The sequence below is a fragment of the Sylvia atricapilla genome, chromosome 1, assembly GCF_009819655.1.
Source record: "Sylvia atricapilla isolate bSylAtr1 chromosome 1, bSylAtr1.pri, whole genome shotgun sequence".
NCBI classification, from domain to species: Eukaryota; Metazoa; Chordata; class Aves; order Passeriformes; family Sylviidae; genus Sylvia; species Sylvia atricapilla.
Window position 1 is genome coordinate 99,308,136 of NC_089140.1, and position 20,570 is coordinate 99,328,705.

General features: G+C 39.4%; 1 protein-coding gene across 1 annotated transcript; it reads right to left on the reverse strand.

Annotated features, from left to right (window-relative positions):
* Window positions 1–233: 233 nt before the first annotated feature.
* Window positions 234–2,990, reverse strand: MC5R (melanocortin 5 receptor). The gene is made up of 2 exons (XM_066328558.1): window positions 2,793–2,990; window positions 234–1,960 (listed from the first exon to the last, which is right to left on the reverse strand). Exon 2 carries the CDS (start codon window positions 1,872–1,874, stop codon window positions 897–899), a length of 978 nt encoding a protein of 325 aa, XP_066184655.1. The 5' UTR covers window positions 1,875–1,960; window positions 2,793–2,990; the 3' UTR covers window positions 234–896.
* Window positions 2,991–20,570: the final 17,580 nt, after the last annotated feature.

Genomic DNA, 20,570 nt, shown 5'->3' on the forward strand with positions numbered 1-20,570 from the left:
GATTATCAAACTCGTTTTGTCTCTCCCAACTTGAAAGATGCAATCTACAGTAACACAAGCTCTTCACAGCCAAAAGGCTTTTCTAATGTCTGTACAAAGGCAGCCACTCACTCAGTCTTTCCATCTCCACAAAACATTACATGAATATTTACAGGCTGTGTTCCCTTTGCTTCCCTAGCCCTGGCAAATAAAACAGACAAACTAGAATCAGCTCAATATTCATATTTAGTGCTCTATCCGGCATGGAAAATCTCATGGTAACATTGGCTTCTTACACAATATGTATTTTATGACAGTGACGGTCATGACTGGAATAAAAGATGCTGATACATGCAGGTATATTGATCATAACTGCTGACCAAGATATGTGGAACTGGATAATTGGAACTACTTCTCTGATTTTATGTCTTCAGAAGAAAATAACCAAAAAGCTCCGTGTTAATTCTGGGCATCAAAATAAGCCATGCTTGTTTTTATCTCGAGAGAAAAACTATATTTATTTTTTATATAGAGAGACAAATAACACCAAAAGAAACACACATTTAGAGGCCGGTGGGTTCATTTGCATAGCAGAACTCACTCATTGCATTTAGCAGAAATAAAAATAAGGTTTTCCCTGTGTAATCCTCTTATAAATTACAATCTTCAATAAGGTAAATGAGACTCAAAATATTCTTTATTCCCATAATACAGATGCACTGAGTAGCTCTGACCACCAGCATGAGAGGTGTGTGGAGGGAAAGAAATATAAAATCATGTGTTTTAAAGGGGTTTCTGATTGCTGCAGGAATCACAACAGCTGAATGGAGAAATTGTTCCATAGGCATTTCAGCAGAATTACAGGATGCAGGAAGATGTTGTCCTTCAGTTCTCTTCCCTGGTTTGTTTTTATTATCTTAGTACTTGTTTGATAAGCCACAGAGCATTCTCAAGCTATAGCAACAAATTATCTCTTTGAAAGTCTTCCTCATTTCCTGGCTACGAAAGGCGTAGATCAAGGGGTCGATCACTGAGTTGCACATAATGAGAATGAGGTACATGTTGAAGTGAGACATGAAGCAAACACAGTAGAGGTTTTGAGGGCAGGAGATCATCAGGATGAGATGAAGGAAGAATGGAGCCCAGCAAACAATGAAGATGCCAAGAAGCATAGTCAGAGTGATGGCTCCTTTCATGCTGGTTCTTTGACGGACAGAGTTGTACCCAGGCAAAGCAGCGATTTTCTTCACGTGAGTACGAGCCAGGAGGAACATATGAATGTACAGTGAGACCATGAGGAACAGCATGGTAAAAAACATAGTGATGAGACAAATGACCACGTAAGTTGATTCGTAATAAAGAATGAAGATAATGCCACAGCCCGTGCAAAAGGTCCAGATGCATGCAATAATCAGCCCTGACCTTCTCACTGTCATGATGTTGTGATAACGCAGGGCATAGAAGATAGTGATATATCTGTCTACTGCTATAGCCAGCAAACTGCACATGGAAGCCACCACAGATATGCAGATCATGGAATCAAAGACATTGTCGATATGACGGACAAAGGCATCTTCCATAATGATATGTCTATTGTTTATTAAGTATATGGTTATGGTCTCCCAAGCGTTAGACACACTGACCAGCATGTCAGCCACTGCTAAACTGCAAACAAAAAAGTACATGGGTGAGTGCAAGTTCTTGTTCTTAACTATTGCACATATGACTAAGATATTTTCAAGGAGGCTTACAATGCCCAGAGTTAGGAACACCTCAGCTGCAATGACCACTTGCTCACATGGTGATGACTTGCTCTTTGCAGTAGGCACAGTAAAGTTGCTACTGAAGGCACTCAAGTTTAGTTCAGAGACATAGAATTGAGAGGATGTGTTCATCTCTGGGAGCTAAGACTTTCTGCTCCTTCTGAAGGGCTTGCCAAGGAGTGTGGTAAATGCATTTTCCAAAAGGCAGAAGATCCTACCTAAAACAAAAAACAATATAGCATGAAGATTAGAGGCAGAAGTTGACAACATAAATACCAGCCATTTCTATTTAATTTGGCTTGCACATGTCTCACCACATTCCTGCACTGATTCTAAATTAAACTTTGGTTGGCTCAGAGATTTTCTACCTATCCTTACTGGGAAATTAAAATCACAAACTGATGAAAAGATTTATGCACTCTTTATTCATAGTTTTGTTTATTCTATCTGGTTCCCTGGAATACTTCCCCAGAATGTCCTGGAAATCCTGCTGAAAAACAAACAAAAAACAGTTTTCCCAGTCCCAGCTCTCAGACCCCAGAAACAGAGGAAGATGAAGTATTAGGACCAGCAGAAAATGCTCACTTGAATACAGTATAAAGAAGTTTCTATTATTGACACAATAAAAAATTGAACATTTTTAGTAAAAGATTTAAATGGTTTCCTGACCTTTGTACATTTAATTTGGCATGAACTGTATTATAAACAGCTTATCTGTGCAGCATTAACATGCTCATTTAAAAGCATTGCATTAAACACCTTACCAAGGCAAATCCATGCATTTCAGAATACACTAAGGTTACAGAATTGGTGTGGGTAGAATTCTATTGTAAAAGAAGTTTTCTCATCCAAATAAAGAATATTTTATTCAATGGTTTTCTGTTAATGACAATATTTAGAGAAAGTTGTAAGACATCACATTTTTAATAAAGGGAATATTTAGAGCTGATTGTCAGTGACTTGTTGCAAATAAAATTCAAAGCATATAATGCTAAAAAAATTTCAGTTTTAAAAACGCACTTTTTATTTGCAATCAAGAATTAACTGTACCTATTTACCAGAGCTGCTCCCTCAGCTGCTTTTCCTCTTCATCGTTTCCTCCAGAGAGCTGAAGTTTCAGCCCCCCTGACATCTGGGGCTGAAGACTCCTTGGTGGCAAAAGATGAAATAAAATAGAGGGAAAGGAATTAGTAAATCCATAGAGTCAAAGCTGACCACGGATAAATTACTTACTGTGCAACTGCCTTTTTATAGACACCAAGCAATAATGACTTCAGTACTCAAACTGTGGCTCCTCCTCCCCTTCTTTGCCCCTCTGGACTTCTCTTTCCACAGATCTTAAAGCAAAGGCTTGGGTTTTTACCACCATCTAGTGGCCTTCCCCTCTCTTTCTAACTGAATAGGGATTCTGATCTGAAATTCATTATGAGCTTTCTATAATATTAAAGAGGGAAATATACGAGATATGCTCCTTTCCTCCATTTGTTCTCTTTCTTTGCTGTTTCTAATACACTGACAATAAGTTCATCCTGCAATAGTTCTCCAAAAGAGGAGAAAATACTATTATTGAAGTGGGAAGCTTATTACTGTTATAAGCATTTTCCTCAAATTCAGCTTTGCTGGGTCTTTTTCAGAAATAAGAACCCAACTGTTACAAAACATAGAGAACATACAGTCAAAGCCACCATGCCACTAATAGAAAATACATTTAAATAATTTGTATTTTAAAAACTGAAAAAATAAACTGCTGTGTTCTGTACCCCTTGCTAGAATAGAGATGTCAAGGTAGAAATGGAAGGAGCAGTGTATCATGCCAGGAGCCCAGGCTCCCCAAGGTACATGTGAATTCCTCCAGGGGCCCAGAAGTTGTTAAAGTCAGTGCTCAGTATTCCAATGGCTGAAGTTGCTCTGTGGGTCTACCAGTTAGGCAGCCAATGCTCCTTCTGGGCCTTACCCAAAAGGTGGCAAAATCAGTTCAAATCATTAGCAAAGGGTCTCTGCTTCCAGCTGCAGGTTGGGGAATGCAAAGCAAACACCTTCCTGACACTGCCAAATGCCCTTCTTCTTAGCTGCTAACCAGACAGTCAGATACCATGCAAGATTTGAAGTCAGCTTGACACAGGAACTCCCTGCTTCTCCAAATCACCACTTTTCCAAAAATCAGTGGTTTGATGGTTTTTACGGTGTGTGACAGATTCAAATGGTTCTTTTTAACCTACAGCATTTTTCTCAAAGCATCACCACCAACAAATCCTAATTTTATTGTTGTATCCTGTGCCACTTTTGTGTTTTCAGGGTTCAGCTAAGGTTTTATCATTGAAAAGCAGATATATCCCTATTTCTAATTATTATATTCCACAGGAGGTTTCTCTATTGTCGCTGCTGGCTTCACTCTAACCCTTCCCTCTAGGGATGCAGAAACACCAGGCCTATTGTATGAGATATTTTTTTATGTACAAATAGTCCCTGCACCAAGGGTGGTAGTGAAAAGCAATTTTTGTCATTTTGAATAAAATGGCTCTTTCAGCATTATAGAGTTATAGTCAGGAGATGAACTTTGCCTATCCCTTCTCTCCAATACTGGAAAAAATATTTAGATTATCACAAACTAGAGGTCACAATCTATGCCCAAGTGCAGCTGTTAAATCTGAGTGGATAATGCCAGCTGCTGAATACACACACTCCCTGCTGCATCTCGCCTCTGTGCCAGTTCTGAGCTCTTAGTTCTTTGCTATGACCAAAAGAAAATAATAGAGAAAGATCATCTGCAGTTCTCCTCCTGTTCTTTAATGTAAAACATGCTTTTAGTTAACTTACCTTAGTTAACTTAGGTTATCTTTTGCACAGCTTTTGATTTTCCCATTGCAGATCCTGGAAGTGAGTTACCTAACAGTAAAACTTTACTTGTTCCTGTGTTCTTACATCTAGCAAGAACTGTGCAGACATTGTACTTTTTCCCTTTCCAAATACTTCTCTTGCAGTATCCCAAATTGGGTTTTGTTTTTGTACATCACATTTTCTCTTGTTATATTCAGTTCTTTCCATTTACAAATTCCTCTGTATGTTCAGTTTAACAAAGTTCTTCGCAGACCAGCTTAACTGCTTTACGAAAGTGTTCAGTGTACCTGGTAGGGCTCAGCAAACCAGCTAATTGCAGGAAATAAATTACACATCAGGGTGGTTTGGCTCTAATTCCTTAGAGAAATGCCAAGTTTCTTACATATAAATTATGAATTATAATTTGGATTCTTGTTCCACAAGCCAGACACTGCAGCTGTAAACCTCTGCTGACAATTGCCTCTGCTACATCAATAAAAAACACCCTCCCTTATTTACCAAACTTGTGGAAAAAAATTGCCTGCCTGGAAACTGATTAGTGGTACAGGACCATTTTTTCTATGTTAGAGGATGAAATGAAAAAATACTTCCCTTCCCTCCCTCCCTCCCCACCCTCTAAAAAAATGTTTTATCGTTATATTGCTGCAGTAAGCAGCTTTTTAGTGTTATACCCTGACAAGCAAGTAACCAAGGGGACACCCAAACAGCTGTGAGGGGAGGCAGGAAAGTGAGTTATAAAGATTTGAAGTAAAGGGGTATGGGAGCAGATCTTTGGATTCTCTTGGGAAGAATCCAAGAACAGCTTCCCAGCTGCCAGACTCCTGAATTAAAATAGGCTTGTCTTTCAGATGTTCATGATCTTAATGTTCAGCTCCCTCCACCAAGAAATTTCTTTGCCTTCCAGGAAAAGAGATTGAAAGTGCTACAGAAAGACATCAGTGAATAGAAGAAAGAAGTAAAATAGGATTCTGGCAGACATAGAGATGCCAGGGCCTGTCTCAGTCCCATGCCATTCTTTTCAATTGTGAGAGAGAGCAGAAGCCATTCCAAATACATATTTGGCTCTGGGGCTCTGTCAGAACCAGACTGGAGCCATGACAACGTTCCTGGCAGGAACAGCCAAGCCCTGCTTGCCATCAGCACCGCCAGTGATCCCAGCCAGAGCTCCTCTTCTCCCTGCACATCCACTGGAACTACACTGACACCTGGGGCAAGTGACATCATGTCAAAACCAGCAGGGAATTGCTACCTGCATGATAGCAAGATACTGATTTTATCAGTAAATGGATAAATGAGGCAAATGGAAGGATGTGCTCCCAAAGAAGTTTCTGTAGAAGAGCCAGTTACACTCAGTTGTATTCTGGTATCAATCTATGCTAACCTTAACAGGCTCAGAGAAGACTGTTAGCGATGTTAGTAAAAATTTACCAAACTTTTCTAGGGCTAATACATTTTAGCAATTTAATTCCAGTATCCTTCTGCAGGTCTTTTTATCTATTTGGTGAAAATACCTTTGTTCCACGTAACTGGGATTGGTGCTCTTGGCCTATTTACAAAATCCCTCTTCTGTCTAAATCTTGCCTATGTTGTCACCAGCATAATATTTCAAAGTCACAGAGGATCCTTCCAGACTGCTCTAAGAGATAACCTCTGGATAAACCAAAAGGGAAGGTCATGGCCTTCTCTGCATTCAAATCGCATAGCAAATGTTCTTAAATTTCTCAGTCTGAGGAAACTATTTGTCCTGGCCCTTGAGTGTACCGAGTAGCCTTGTCTGAGCCCCGTCAAGGTCCCCACTGTTAGTTCCTCAGCATTACAGTCAGTTAGCCTTTAGTAAAGACTGTCAATTAATTGAGATTAATTTAAAAAAATTTTAAAAAAAGGCATCATTACTTCTTGTCCTGAAATAAAAAAACTGGATGAAGTGATGGTGGATTTCAGTCCCCTTGCCTGTCCAGGGGATGTCTGAAAGCCTAAAAGTTGGACTTTGCAGTAGGCAGTGGCATAATGACCATTTTCTTTTCCATCATGAATGACCCTAATCTTCAAATCAACATCTGATTTTTATTGTTTTTTTCTGAAAGAAAATGTAGTCTGAAAAATGACATCAAAATATCAAGTAATCTGTGTCCTGTTAAAGGGTAGGATCAACCATACTTAGTATGACTGCACTAGCACTTTTGGCCATCAGCCCTTTCACCTGAGTTCTTCAAAATGGTTTGAGATAGTCTCTGGCCACTCTCATTTAGTACCTATCAGTGGTGCTTCTTGCATTAGAGTACAAAGCTGAGAAAGATGCAGTACAGTACAAAAGGCATTTAAGAAAGATTTATCCAAATAACCTAAAACGGATGATGTTGTAACCAGCCTCCCAAACTGTAAAAGAGTAATAAGAGGTTTAGTAACCATCATTTTTATGTGCCACTAACTGGAGTGATGAATCACCCCCTAGCCCTTTGTTGGAGGATGGGGCAGCAGTACAGACCTGGTGAATCAGAAGCGCCAGCTGCAGTCCCCACAAGGCACAGATAAACAGCAGGAGAATACAGAAGCTTTCTGACAGAAAAGAGATATAATTCCATAATCTACAAACAGACTGGGGTAAAGAAGAAAACAAACCAGCAGGTGATGATCTGATGCTTCTTTCTGGGAGGACTGGTTGGGACCACAGAGTAGTGTAAAACCCTTTAAAGGATCTCAACAGGTTGGAGAGATGAGCAGAGAACAGTCTGAAATACAACAGAGGCAAATGCAGGTCCTACTGACAAAGAGGAAGCCTTCCAAAAGCAGTGCACTGTTTAGATCATCCTCCCCCGCTTCATTTTAGTACAAACTATATGCTGAAATCCACTTTGTTTGGCTGTAAAGAGGCATCCATTCCTCAGAATAAGTGACAAAATTCCGATTTCTGATTTTTTAATAAGCCACTGGTCTAAAGAGATCCCTTGAAAAGCTGCTCGCTTCCATCTTCCTTTCCTCCAGATGAGCAAAGAAGCACAGCATGAGCCCTCCCCTGGGAGCTCTGCAGTCCCCATCCTGGCCTGGCTTCTTGGTTTGAGCAGAGAGCCTTGACAACTCCGTGTGTCTGTCCTGTGCTGTCTCTCTAGTCAGGTGTGGGCATTTTAGCACAGCAGGAATATGGAGAGGAAAACCTCAAGGAGATGCACAGTGAGAATAATCCTTAATTCTCTATCTCACTGAGACATTGCTTCACACAGAAAACTGCAGATGCATTAATGTGTGCATGCTGCTCCTCTCAAGGCAACTGCAAATCTCTGATTCGATGCACATGATAACTAAGAATGGGTCCATGTGCTACACAGGCAATTTTGAAGAACATCCTGGCAGCAATATCAATATTTGTCTCTTTAGAAGTAGTGCTCAATGCCTATCTAACCTCTCTGTTCTGATACATAAATTCTTTCCTCACTCTCTGCTCAGGTTGGCAAAAAATGCAGCTACTTCCTATTTAATGAGGTGTCTAAGTGCACCAAAAAGGAGAATTAAATAATAACCATTTAACTCAGAACTCAATTTTTTCTGTCAGTCCCTTACAACACTATGTTCTCTGATCTTTATGGCAATAAAAGCTTGTAATAAGCAGCACGTTGTTATGTCAGAAATTTTTTTTTTAATCACTGTATCCTAATAGGAAAAAAAATTAACAATATTATTTTAAAGGTTGAAGTTGTTTTTCTTCTAGCATTCACCTGATAAGGAATCAAAGGGTGGATTATTGCCATGGCTGAGATGAAAGTCATCAAAATTTAAAAGGTAGATTATGTTAGCAAGGAACAAAGAGGCTTGCAGAAAAGAAAGTAGCTCAGTATCAAATCTGAATCCAGAATATCTTCTATACTGCAGTAACCAGTGCATGCAGTTGTACTATTGAGAACTTAAATCAGTTCACAATAAAACATTGTCCTCAATGGTAAGTTGTTTGCTGGCAAACAAAAATCAAGTGACTCTCATGATCCCCCCAGATTCCTGGTGTTTAAAATTTCAAGCATCATTAATCCCTCACAAAAGCAGGAACTATGTGTCGTGATATACTTGGTGTCTGATCCAGTATTAAAAGTGAAGCAGAACCTGAGAAAGTCTTGTCATACTGATTTGGTGAGGCTGCTGCTATGAGGCACCTTTCTGGCTCTACTGAGTTTACAAAGTGTCTGGTTACAAAAGATCAGACCATCATTTCCTTTGAGCATGTTTTGAAACATGAACAAAAATCCCTTTCCTTTCTCTCTCCCCATCCAAACAAACAAACAAACCAGCAAACCACAAGAAACACCAAATGCTTTCAGAGAGAGGACAAGCAAGTCCTGGTTCTGATGAAATTTAACCCTGAGCCAATGCATGGATTAATCATTCAGCTAAGAGGGATGGCAGATCTGTGTCTCCAAGAAATCACTTGTGATTGGATGAGTTGGGAAAACAATTTCTGCAAGAGCTAAGATGGACTATGCAATGGTTACTCAACTAAATTATATTTCTTCATTCCATCTCCAGTGGCTGATAAATAAAAAGAGAACAAAAAAAAGCTTGACATCTACAGTTTTTATTACTTTCTTTTGTTGAGCTCCTCATTAATTATAGGGTGGAGGTCAGTGCTGGCTAAACATCACCACCTTCAAAGAGGTGAATACCTGCATCTTTGTAAAAGTACTTTTTAAAGATGTTGAATGCCTACCATGCACATCAAATTCAATGGCTAATTGAAAGCAGGGGTTGAAATATTTCTATCTGGGGGATGGAAGATAAACCCTTCAAACTTCAGGGCCAAAAATTAAACTGCAATCTTAAGGAAAAATCTTTTTTTTTTTTCCTCTGTGAATTTGTGCGTGGGAGGCTTCATGGCCTCCAGGGCTGACAGCCAGAAAACTCCAGTACTCTTCCAGAAATTCCCTGGGGAGCTGAGAGGGAAGATGCAATTGTGTAGATGTTTCACCAGAACAGGAGCTTCTGTTCCACATGCCCATGTGAGACACATTGATGGACCAGCAGTTTAGTACCACCAAAACAACATGACCCTCTAGTTCTGAAGACCATATTTCTTGGACTCTTCTCTGGGCATATAAACCTACCACCCATGTTGTAACTGAGATTTAAAGGATTTCACTTGTTAACTGAGATTTTAGGGATATCACTCCATTAATGTCACATACAGCTGCAGAACATGGCTCTGATTCTTAAAACCAAGTATACTTTTGTCAATATATCCTGGTCTGTCAATGATAATAAGCTCATACAAAAAATTTCCTGAAAGCCAGCAGGGAACAATTAAAGCCTGAATACTTTCAGATGAACAAATTTGTAGCAAAGAATTAACCTCTCCAATGGAAAGAAAAGGTTCAGGCAAAGTAGTAGCTGTGCAGTAAATTTATATATATGCAAATATTTTTTTATTCAACAGAAAGGAACAAATTAATCCAAAGATTTAGATGAATTAGAACAATCAGGACAAAGAGATCTTGCAAGTCTCCTGACTTTTTTCCTGAGAATAAATTTGCAGGGAGAGCAAGTTCACAGGTTCTTATTCAAAAGATGAAACAAAAGGAGCAATGAGAAATAATTTTCCAGCAGTAAGAAAAAAAATTTGGTCAATATACATCTCAATTTTTTGAACAGAATTGATATTGAGCAGCAGGACCAACATTATCAAGTTCAATGCTAATTTAATAACTTCTGAAAAATAGGCAACACAAAGTATACTTCCCAATACAACACAAATTCAGGCTTAGCAGTAGGACAGTTGGAACTTTTTCTTAATGCACAAACAAACTACAGGAAATCAATTATCTCTGTGAGCGTGCTCAGATAATTTGAGGCTTACAATAAACTGATGTTTCTGATGCTGAGTTAAAATTAGCTGCTACTAACACAGTGACTAACCATGAGAAAAAAAACAAAAACAGTAACACAAGTAAACAGTCTTCTTTTTCAGGTTTACAAAAGACCATTTTCAGCAGACTAAGCAAAACTATGAAAAAAATTGCAGTACTTCTCAGTTCTAAATAATACAATTAATTAAAATACAAAGGCAAATGAAAGTTTCACATTACAGCATTTATAAGAGAGATAATTTAATCAACTGATGAAATTTCTACCTCTTCATTTTCATTAATGCTCCTAAAAGGTAGTAAATTTATCAGTAACTAGACACAAGAAGAGTCTCTAAATTATTTTGAGATTATCACAGCAGGTTCATGAAGTTTCAGAGAATAACAAGAAGGCCATGGGAATTGCTTGAGAAGCAATATCCCCTACAAGTTAGAGGATACAGTGAGAATTCAGGACTCCTAATTCTGTGAGATGGATGTATTTTTTTTATCCCAATGGTTAGTGCTGGATTTAGCCCAATGTGGAGTTTATGCCTTACAATGGGATGATCAGTGCCTGACCTGGCACAGAAGAGGGTGGACAGGAAATAAACACTGCCCTAAAGCATGACACTCTCAAGTTAAGCTATCAAAATTGTTTAAAGAAATTTGAACCACGTGAATGAGCCTGTGTTGCATCAGAGCTTTGCATCACAGCCAGATTCCTAACAGAGGATCAGAACATTAACTTTACTGCAAATTCAAACTGCAGCTCCTATATCCTCTCCAGCTGAGATTCTTGCCAATGTTAATCTTGCAGGCTAAGCTGTCAGCTACTTGCAGTTGTGTTAAAAAGGCCTTTTCCCCGTGAATACGTTCGTTACACACAGCCAATAACACCAAAATACATTGGATCTTTATCTTTCAGCCCTGACCAATTTATTTTCTATTCTGCCAGCCCATTTTTATTTTATTCTTAATTTTTGATTATTTGTGTTTCTTGAAGTTGACCTAAAAAACCACTGATTTTTGTTTTCCACAGGGCATTTCAGAATAGATTTTCATTAACAGCAGGATGACTACTACTTTTGAGATTGAGGACATATGTTTGAGTCATTAATTATTGACTTAAAGACTTTTATTAACTTAAAAAGTATTGACTCCACCAAAGGAAATCGTTGCCAAACCACAGCCTTAGACACCAAAAGCACTCTGCTACTGTAAATGCTTCTCACAAACACATAAAGTAAATACAATTGACCTTACTTGTTGATGTGTTTGCTAACAAACTGCACCTGTTAGCAGGAATACAGATGCATACATAGCAGATGCTATGCAAATGCTTTTTGTGTCTACAAAACACAGCCCGTTAACTCAGATTAGCTGAGGGAGACAATTAGTAGATGAGAGCAATGAGGTGACCAGCCCCGACAGAAGGATTATAATGATACCTGCATTCCTCCTCTCCTGACCTGGAACAAATCACAGCATTTAGCTGCCTGAAAGACAATATACTCACTTTTTAAAGAGAAAGAAGAGTTCAGTGCTCTGAGGTTTGTTGCTGTTTTGAATCCAGCACTGATAGAACACATTGTCCAGGGAAGAAGGCCAATAATACCAGCCTCTCCTGTCTCAGAGGAGGGTCCTAATGACCAGCTGCTATGAAGAAATCATGACTTACACTTGTTTGATCCTCTTCCTTATCCAGAGACCTCACCTTGGTGTAGACTTGACAAATAGCATCTCCTGCAGTGGTCTCTTGGATGAACAGCTCTTATTCCTTAGAAACTGGGAGGCTTGGAGTTGAAGTCCCTGACTCCAGGAAGGGATGCAATGGAGGTTACACTGGCCTGAGTGAGAGCTGGGGCCCCAAGGCTGTTCAGTGAGTGGTAGGCATCTCCTTTACTGCTCAAGGCCATGCTTACGGGGCTCAAATGCAGCTAATGCTATATTTATTCTACCTGCAATCCCAATCACAGTGTAACCAGGATAGAAACAGAGCACAAAGGTTAAAAAGACCAGCTCTAGTAGCCTCTCTCCCTGTCCCAGGACACAGGGTGGCACTCATCAAGTGACGGATGCTAGCAGGGCAGGAGCGAGAGCCAGAACACCAAGCTGCAAATGATATCCCAAAGCCTCGAAGGTTGGAATTGCACACAGTCATGACAGGAAGATCACATTCCATTTCACCATCTATTTTAGAACTGAAATATCAACTAGAGATGTGACATCTTTGCCAGGAGAGTTTCACCTAGCATACCTACTTGTACTTGAGCAGGTAGAGATGTTTTTGTGAGTAACATGTGTCTTTTTGTCTGTAAATGGTCAGAGCAGTACAACTACACCTCCAGCAAGTACAGATTTGCATCTAGTGGAGGTGGAAATCAGAAACAGACAAGTAAATGTTACCCCTGATTTTGAAAGTCAGAGTTCTGAAGTTAATGACAATGGCTTTTCACTAGGGTCTGATTGCTGCTTGAGCAATTTTTTCTTATTTTTTTCAATTTATGAACCATATGTAAGGTGATAAGAGGTAAAGTATTGTATTTACGCCAGGAGCAGACGCACATGTTGTGGATCAATTATGGCAGGGGACTGGAGAAAATGCCCAGACAGTAGAACTGGAGCAGGAGGCAGGAAACCCCAGCTGGTACACAATAACTAAAATGTCACTTATCTGTCTCTGTCAGAGGTGAGAAGTTAAAGGAATCCACAGAAGTACATTCCACTGCTCCAGATTTCTTTCATTAGTCCAAGTTAAAAAGTTATTTCATTAATTGTTTCTATTTCAATAAGCATTTGGGAATCCAGAGTCTTTTGCTTGATCCATAGGATGATTTGGCTTGTTTCCACAAACTAATAACATTTTTGCAAATTCCAGATTTCCTGTTGGATGAAATTCTACTATTTGCTTTCAGTCAGGAGAAAAGTTTAAGTATACAAGATTGAAGTAATTTGTTACCTTGCAAAACCACATAAGTAACACTGGGATTTTACTATTAAATTCCAGTAAAAAAAAAATAGAATATTTTAAGACAAAATTTTCTGAGCAATGGAAGATAGACATACCCCTTAGTACCTTTGCTTTAAGTTTTGAAATAGTAGTATGTCTAGTTCAACTGTCAATGGCAGGGAAACACAATGACCTATCCTAGTCAGAAATACTGATTGTTTCAGAGAAAGCAATGGAGCTCTCAGAATATCAACAAGGCCAAGTTTTAGTGAAAATTCCATCCTTCAGCTTTTCACAGGAGCATTCTGCCCAATCTTTAAAGCAATAATGGTAAATTTGGCCTTAAGTAGTTCATATCAATTTGTTTTCTAATATGACTTTTTCTCTTCAAGGGCATTTTGACCACAGATTAGGAAACCGTAAGTTTCAAGGAACAGCTTCAAACAGATAGAGGAGAAATATTGCACTGAACAGGTTGTTGTGACCTTCAGGTCAGAGCAAAGCCTTGTCCAGAAATTCACCCCGTTTGCCTCTCTGTGATTCTTTGCTGTTATTAAAGGTCACCATGGCAGTATTTTACCCGCAGAAGTTACTGAAAGTTGCCTTGGAAAATAGTCATGGAAAGTTACTCAAAAAAACTCTTTGAAGTTTTAGGTAAGGCTTGATATCCTTGGGTACATGTGGCTACCATTATTACAGCATAGAATTGTACAATCAGCTATTCTCTTCAATGGTTCCTAGTTTTACTGCTATTCAAGAGGTAATACAGATATTCTTCCTCATCTTCATTTTAGATTATACAATTTTGGGGGTTTAACCCCAGCTAGCAACTAAGCACCACAGAGCTGCATGCTCCCAATAGGATAGGGGAGAGATCCAAGAGAATAAAAGTGGGAAAACCCATGGGTTGAGATAAAGACAGTTTAATAGGGAAAGCAAAATACATACACATGCAAAGCAGGAATTCAATCACCATTTCCCAAGGTCATTCGCCACATCCCTTTGGTCAGTTAGGGTCAGCTTTCCTGGCTGTGTCCCCTCAAAAGTCTTTCAACCTCTCCCCATCCTCCTTGCTAGCGAGGCAGTAGGAGAAGCTAAAAGGCCTTGACACTGTGCAAGTGTGGCTCAGCAATAATGAAAATGTCCCTGAGTTATCAGACTGTTGCAACATACATTCAATACATGTCCCCATACCTGCTACTGTGAAGAAAATTAACTCTATCCCAGCCAGAACCAACACAATAATGCAGTGATTTTCTGCTAAGCAACTTCTAGTAAATGTGTAAATGTAAAAGAAAAAATAACTGGATACTTGTTTTTTCTCTTAGTTGTCTTTATATCTTTTTGGACATGTAATAAAAAGTGATCCAAGTCTGGCCAAAAAAATGTTACTTGCAAAGTCAGCAGTGAAAAAAAAAAGTCTATTCCTGAAGCTGGAACAGCAATGAGTAAAGAGGTATTGTTATAAACGATAAGAAGCCAATTCAAAATAACAGAACTTACTTAGCAAATTTCAAAAAAAAACCAATTAAAAGCCACAATAAATTCGGACAACATTGATCGAATGTCGGGTGGGCAGAGTGACAGTAACAACGGTACCATCCAACCTCAGCCACACACTCTAGGTCCCGGTGTAGGGGTTTTTTATACGGTTTATTTGTCCTGAGGCTAAGTCCATTGAAAGTCCAAATATTCATGTATTTCTTTATTTCCAAGGGAGGTCTTGAAAGGGGTTCCCGTAAGTATGAAAAGACATTGACAGTCTTCCTGGATCTCATCTTTGGGGTGCTGATTTGATCATCCTCTGGATCCCCTATCAAGATTGATATCAGATGTTGAGCAGCTGTGAAGTGGAGGCCCATCCTTGATGAATGAGCCATTTCCAGTCTGGCTATGTCATTTCTGTTGCAAATGTTGTGGTTTCACAGCCTGCACCACAGGTCTTGGAATCTCGGAGATGTCCTGGAGTAGCTTTTTAATAGACCAAATCTTTGATGCACGAATTTATCCATTACATTTACCACAGTATCAAGGTCAAATTAGCTACAAAACTGCCTACACCGCTGAAGTTAACACTGAACCCACATTACCAAACTCCCCCCAGAAAATTTAGTTTCTTCTCTAAACTTATCAAAGGCGAGAAACTAAGTGGTACATTTCAAACAGCTACAGTAATTAGCACCTTTCCCATCCACTGTTAATTGCCTCCACAATAACAAGAGTCATAATCATACTGCACTTCAACTTGTCACTTTGTTACACTAATTGCACAGCCACCAAATTTTGAAGCCTAAAACCTTCGCTATATGCCACAAGTGTTTAATTGGGTCTCAAGGCGGCAAAAACTTATGCTGTGTAGCTGTGATGAAGCAGATCACTGTAATGATTACACATACTTGAGAAGAGACAGGTCTGCAGAAGCTGTGAAAAATCATGTTGTGTTACTACTCAGTGATCGGAGCACAAATACATTATATAAAGGCAGTCGCCAGCCATAATCTTGCCTTTAGCTTTGTAACATAGACTTTGAAACTTGCTCATCTTGCTATCATGTTACTCCTTGGTTTGTGGCTGTTGTTCAGATATCCACGTGCACAAATAAATTTAGCAACTAATGGAAGTGGCTTTATATACTCAATACTTGGAGGATTTTAAGAGAGATCTGATTTTCAAGGACTGACAAACAGGTCACCTTTAAAAAAATCAGATCTGTTAATATTAGTTTTAGTAAGGTGCCTTAAAACATAATTTCTAAAACCAGTGGCTTCTTAAAATTCAGATTTGTTGTACCATGGTGGGTTGGGGCTGACTAGCAACCAAAAATCCAGCCTGACATTTGCCCTACACACCCCTGCTGTGGTATCTGAAAAAATACCAAGAAGTTTGGAAGACTGATGGATCAAGATAATGACATTCTAACAAGAAAAGCAAAAGTCTTGCATACAGGCAAAGCAAAAGTAATTCATTCACCACTTCCCATTGGCAGCCAGATGTTCAACCTCTTACAGGAAAGGTGGGTGCAAGCATCCACAATAATTATTTGGGAAAACAAGCACCATAACAACCAGGACAACCACAAATATCTTCCTTTCTTCCTCCTTTCCCCCAGCTTTTACTGCTGAGCTTGGCACATAGGGTGTGGGACATCCCTTTGGGCAGCTGAAGTCAGCTGGCCCAGTGGTGTCCCGTCACACCTCTTGCCTATCCCCAGCCTACTGGCCTTTGTAGGAGTGGTTTGGAAAGAAAACCTTGATGCTGTGATAGCATTTCTCAGCAGTGACCAAAACAGTGTTGCATTATCAACACTAAATAAAAAGGACAGCTTCACTGATACAAGCTCCTTCCCAGTGTGACAGCAACAAAAGAAAATCAGGCCTTTTTGTCTGTCCTACACATGTGCTCACACACACACACACACACACACACACCCTTCTGTGTCTGATGGGCAGTCTGATTCATCCTAAGATAAGAACATCAGGTTGGAACTGCAGAAAGAATTGTCTGGATGGTTGCATAAGGAATACATTCCAGAAATGGAGGAGCTGTGATGATTGACTTTGGTAAACATCGGCCTGCAAAAGGTTATGAAGTACTACTGGACACTGGGACAACTGGGCAAACTGATCTCCCAAGGCTGCAGGCAGCTTCTGGTGAATACTTACCTTGACAGGGATGTCTGCAGGGTACATCCAGCCTGAAGATGCAGAGCACTCTGTTTTGGATGGGTGAGTAAAAGTTCTGAGGACTGATCACATACGGAGATAAAATCCTAAAGTAGCTGTTTAAGAGCTTTATTTGTGTATTCTGCAAGACTGCAAAACTGAAAATTTCTAGCCAAACCTTCTTATATTCTAATCCTCTGGACCTGCTTGCATTAGATATTGTACTGGCAATATTGAGATACTGTATAAGCAATAAACCTAATCATAATCCACCACAAAATCAGTGTCCAAGAGTCTCCTCCAAGTCCCCTCTCTACCAGTCTGTAACAGCCAGCAAGACTGTACAAATACTTTCCATATTCAATTTCTCCAGAATTTCTGTAGACTTTGGCAGTACTGGTTTGTCTAAGTACTCTTTGTGCTATTCCATCTCTGATTTGGGTATGTATGCTGATTACAAGCCCATTGGGCAATACAACTAACTCTTCTATAATAAATAGTAAGATAATGCCCTCAGAGTTCAGCCTGTGTAGAAGAGCAATTATAGTAGAATACTTTAGAATGCTTAAAGCATTACAATATTCTAGTTGGAAAATACCCTCATCCAAACTAGTATATATATTATAATGCTTAAGTACCAGAGCCTAATTATACAACCAGACACTGGACTTCTACCTTTAAGAAAATCCTAAACTATTAGATTTATCAACAATTCTGGCCGATAGGAACTCCATTCCAGCCAGACCTCATACCAAGGCTTTCTCTTTCCTCTTTCTGGTAGCAAGGGACAGTTATATTTTTAAAGCTATTCCTCAGGATTACTTCAGTTTTAAGAGTGAGACTGCAGATGTCTTAAACTCTGCATTTGATTATATAGTCAGCATCATAAAACACACACCTTTCATTTTTAAAAAAAATGCCCAATAAGAATAATAATCTGTGTGAATAATAGAGTGCCTACATTTTACTAGGATGGGCATTAGCACCTCGCAAAGCTACACACGGGTCACAAAGCATCTTTTTTCCCTCACTTAATATACAGTCTTGGAAAAGTATGCTACACCTCTTATTGCTCCGGATTGATTGTTCAATGGTTTTTGTCAAGGTGACCCTGCAGACAAGAAAAAAATTGCCCTGTCCTAGCAGAATGAAGCCTTGGATTTGAGCAGTGTGGAGCTCTGATGAAAAGCTGCTATGAGGAAACCTGGCCCTGGTCTTGGGCTGACAAAGAGGAGGCTGAGTAAAAAGAATACCTTCTATCCTGGCAGCCCCATTACATCCTGGTGCCCCCAAGATAAGCATCACTGGTTTTATCTCAACAAATCTTCAGACATGTGATACCACTCAGCAAAGGGACAAAGACAAGTACCAAAAGAGGAAGAATCACCTGTTCAAGATTCACATCTGCGTAACCACCAGGCTCCTCAGAATTAATACAACTATATGATGAGCCTGCATTCTGATTACATCTGGGCAAAATCAACTCCAAGGAACAAGCTGGACTGTGAACTAGTTTGACAGAATAATTGTGCAGGCTGATGAAGAGAACCACAGTTACAAACCACTTCCTTTGATTGTTAACCTCCTCCCTGAAAGAAGGTATAATGGCTCCACTAACAAGCAATACACACTGAGAGTAGCAAAACTAGGCCACCTCCAGCACAAGAAGTCTTGATTGCATCAGTATTTCACAAGTGTTTCTTTGGTAGCATCAGCAACAGGAAAGGGCATGAGTTCTCTAAACACAGAATGCGGTGATTCCCAACTGCCATCTACTCCTACTTGCCAGAGGTCTGTAACAAAACTTGACTCTTTTTACAGTATTTTCCACCCTACTGAAAACCGTCAGAAGCTAAAATCTTAAAAGAAGCCTAGAAAGGCTAGGAACGAAAAAATCACCATTTCTTTTGAACCAAAGGCACACTAGCTCTCTGTAGCCTCCTTGGAAATTTCCAGCTCCTACTATTTGGAGAGCTGAAGAGAGGTGTTAAACAAGATAGAAGGTTCTTGCATTAAAAAGTCTTCATGTTATCACATTTAAAACTACTGTACTCACAATACAATAGAATAGACATACACAGCCTAAATAGACAGTCCTCACACTCTTCCTCTTGCTATGAAAGGGAAAAAGGAAAACTCCAAATGTGAGGCTCTGAAGCCTTTTAAGTGAAATATCCTCCAGAACAGAGGCTATACAATACATAGACTGCCCAGATGATTTACACTTGAAAATGATAAAAAGTTTTCAAGTAATGAGGATCCCCAAAACCAATTGTATTACCAGATGTGAATGATTAAAGCAAGAAACAGAATCTAAATGTATATTGAGCATTATTTTGAGGGCTGCAACAGCCAAGTGTGTCTTCAACTAATAAAACCTACTACCATGTTGCTATTGTGTCCTTCCAGTTACATCAGTGTTCTGATGTGATTAAGGAAATATCTGTTATTTTATACTTGACTCATTTTCCTCTGTCAGACTGTAATTTGTCTGTGTCGCTAATGGGTTTGTCTGTGAATTAGAGTTCCTGGAAAATTCTGCTTCTTAATCGGCATGAAATTTCCACGTGATTTACAGAAACGGTATCCAAGTGTTGAGGTATCATCTGTTTTCTAGTAGTGGCAAGGAAAACTAGTGCTGATATCAGGAAGGAAAGGGACTGACTGACTTCTAAAAGAATACAGGTAACAGTATAAAATGAACTTTCCAAAGTATATGTTTTTAGTTTGGAATGAGGGACAACGCACCCAATGTGGATATATCCAGGTTCTTCTGCATAGAAAAATAGGGGCAAGTCATAGAACATTGCTGTAAAACTCCTTCTGTCTGCAGTGCAAGTCAGACTGAAACTTGGTCTTCATTTCATGTGGCTTTTCATCCCAAGAGCATGTGCTAAACAAAGGTCTTCAGCAAGTGTGAGGGGACTCAAGCTTAAGTTTGACACGCTGACAAACTTTGGGAAAAGTAAGTTGCTGACAGATCTAATACTTTCAGAACTGAAAAAAAAATAACTTCTATATTGGCATATATCTACTGCAGAAATAACTACAGGCTTACACTCCTTCTCTCTATAAAACTGTAGCTTGTCCACAGTTTTCCACAGTGCTGAGTACCAGGCACAACAGTGACACTGAGCACATTTATTTCAGCTCCACAAACTCTCATGATTGTCAGTACTTGGAATGGGAAGTGCTGCCTTCAAGCCTGAGACTACAGAAAAAGTCACATACTAAATATCAAGGAAATACCCTGTCCTCTCATTTCAATACGATCTTGCTACCTTCACTTCTGCCATTTGAGGATGTCTTGCCTAAATAAGGGATTTTCTTTCCAAGTACCAGCGAGCCTGCAGCCAGAGAAGACTGCCCTCCTGCAGCTACTCCACTTCTCAGTAATGAGCTGTAAATCTGCATGTAAGCTTCAGCTGCAGACTAAGTAGCTTGTACTCCATGAAGCACCTCTCCTGGATTTATTTTTTCCCAAGCAAAGTAAAACTTGTAAACATCTTATGTTCTTCACTTTATAAAATGTTCATCAACTAAATAGATTAATGAT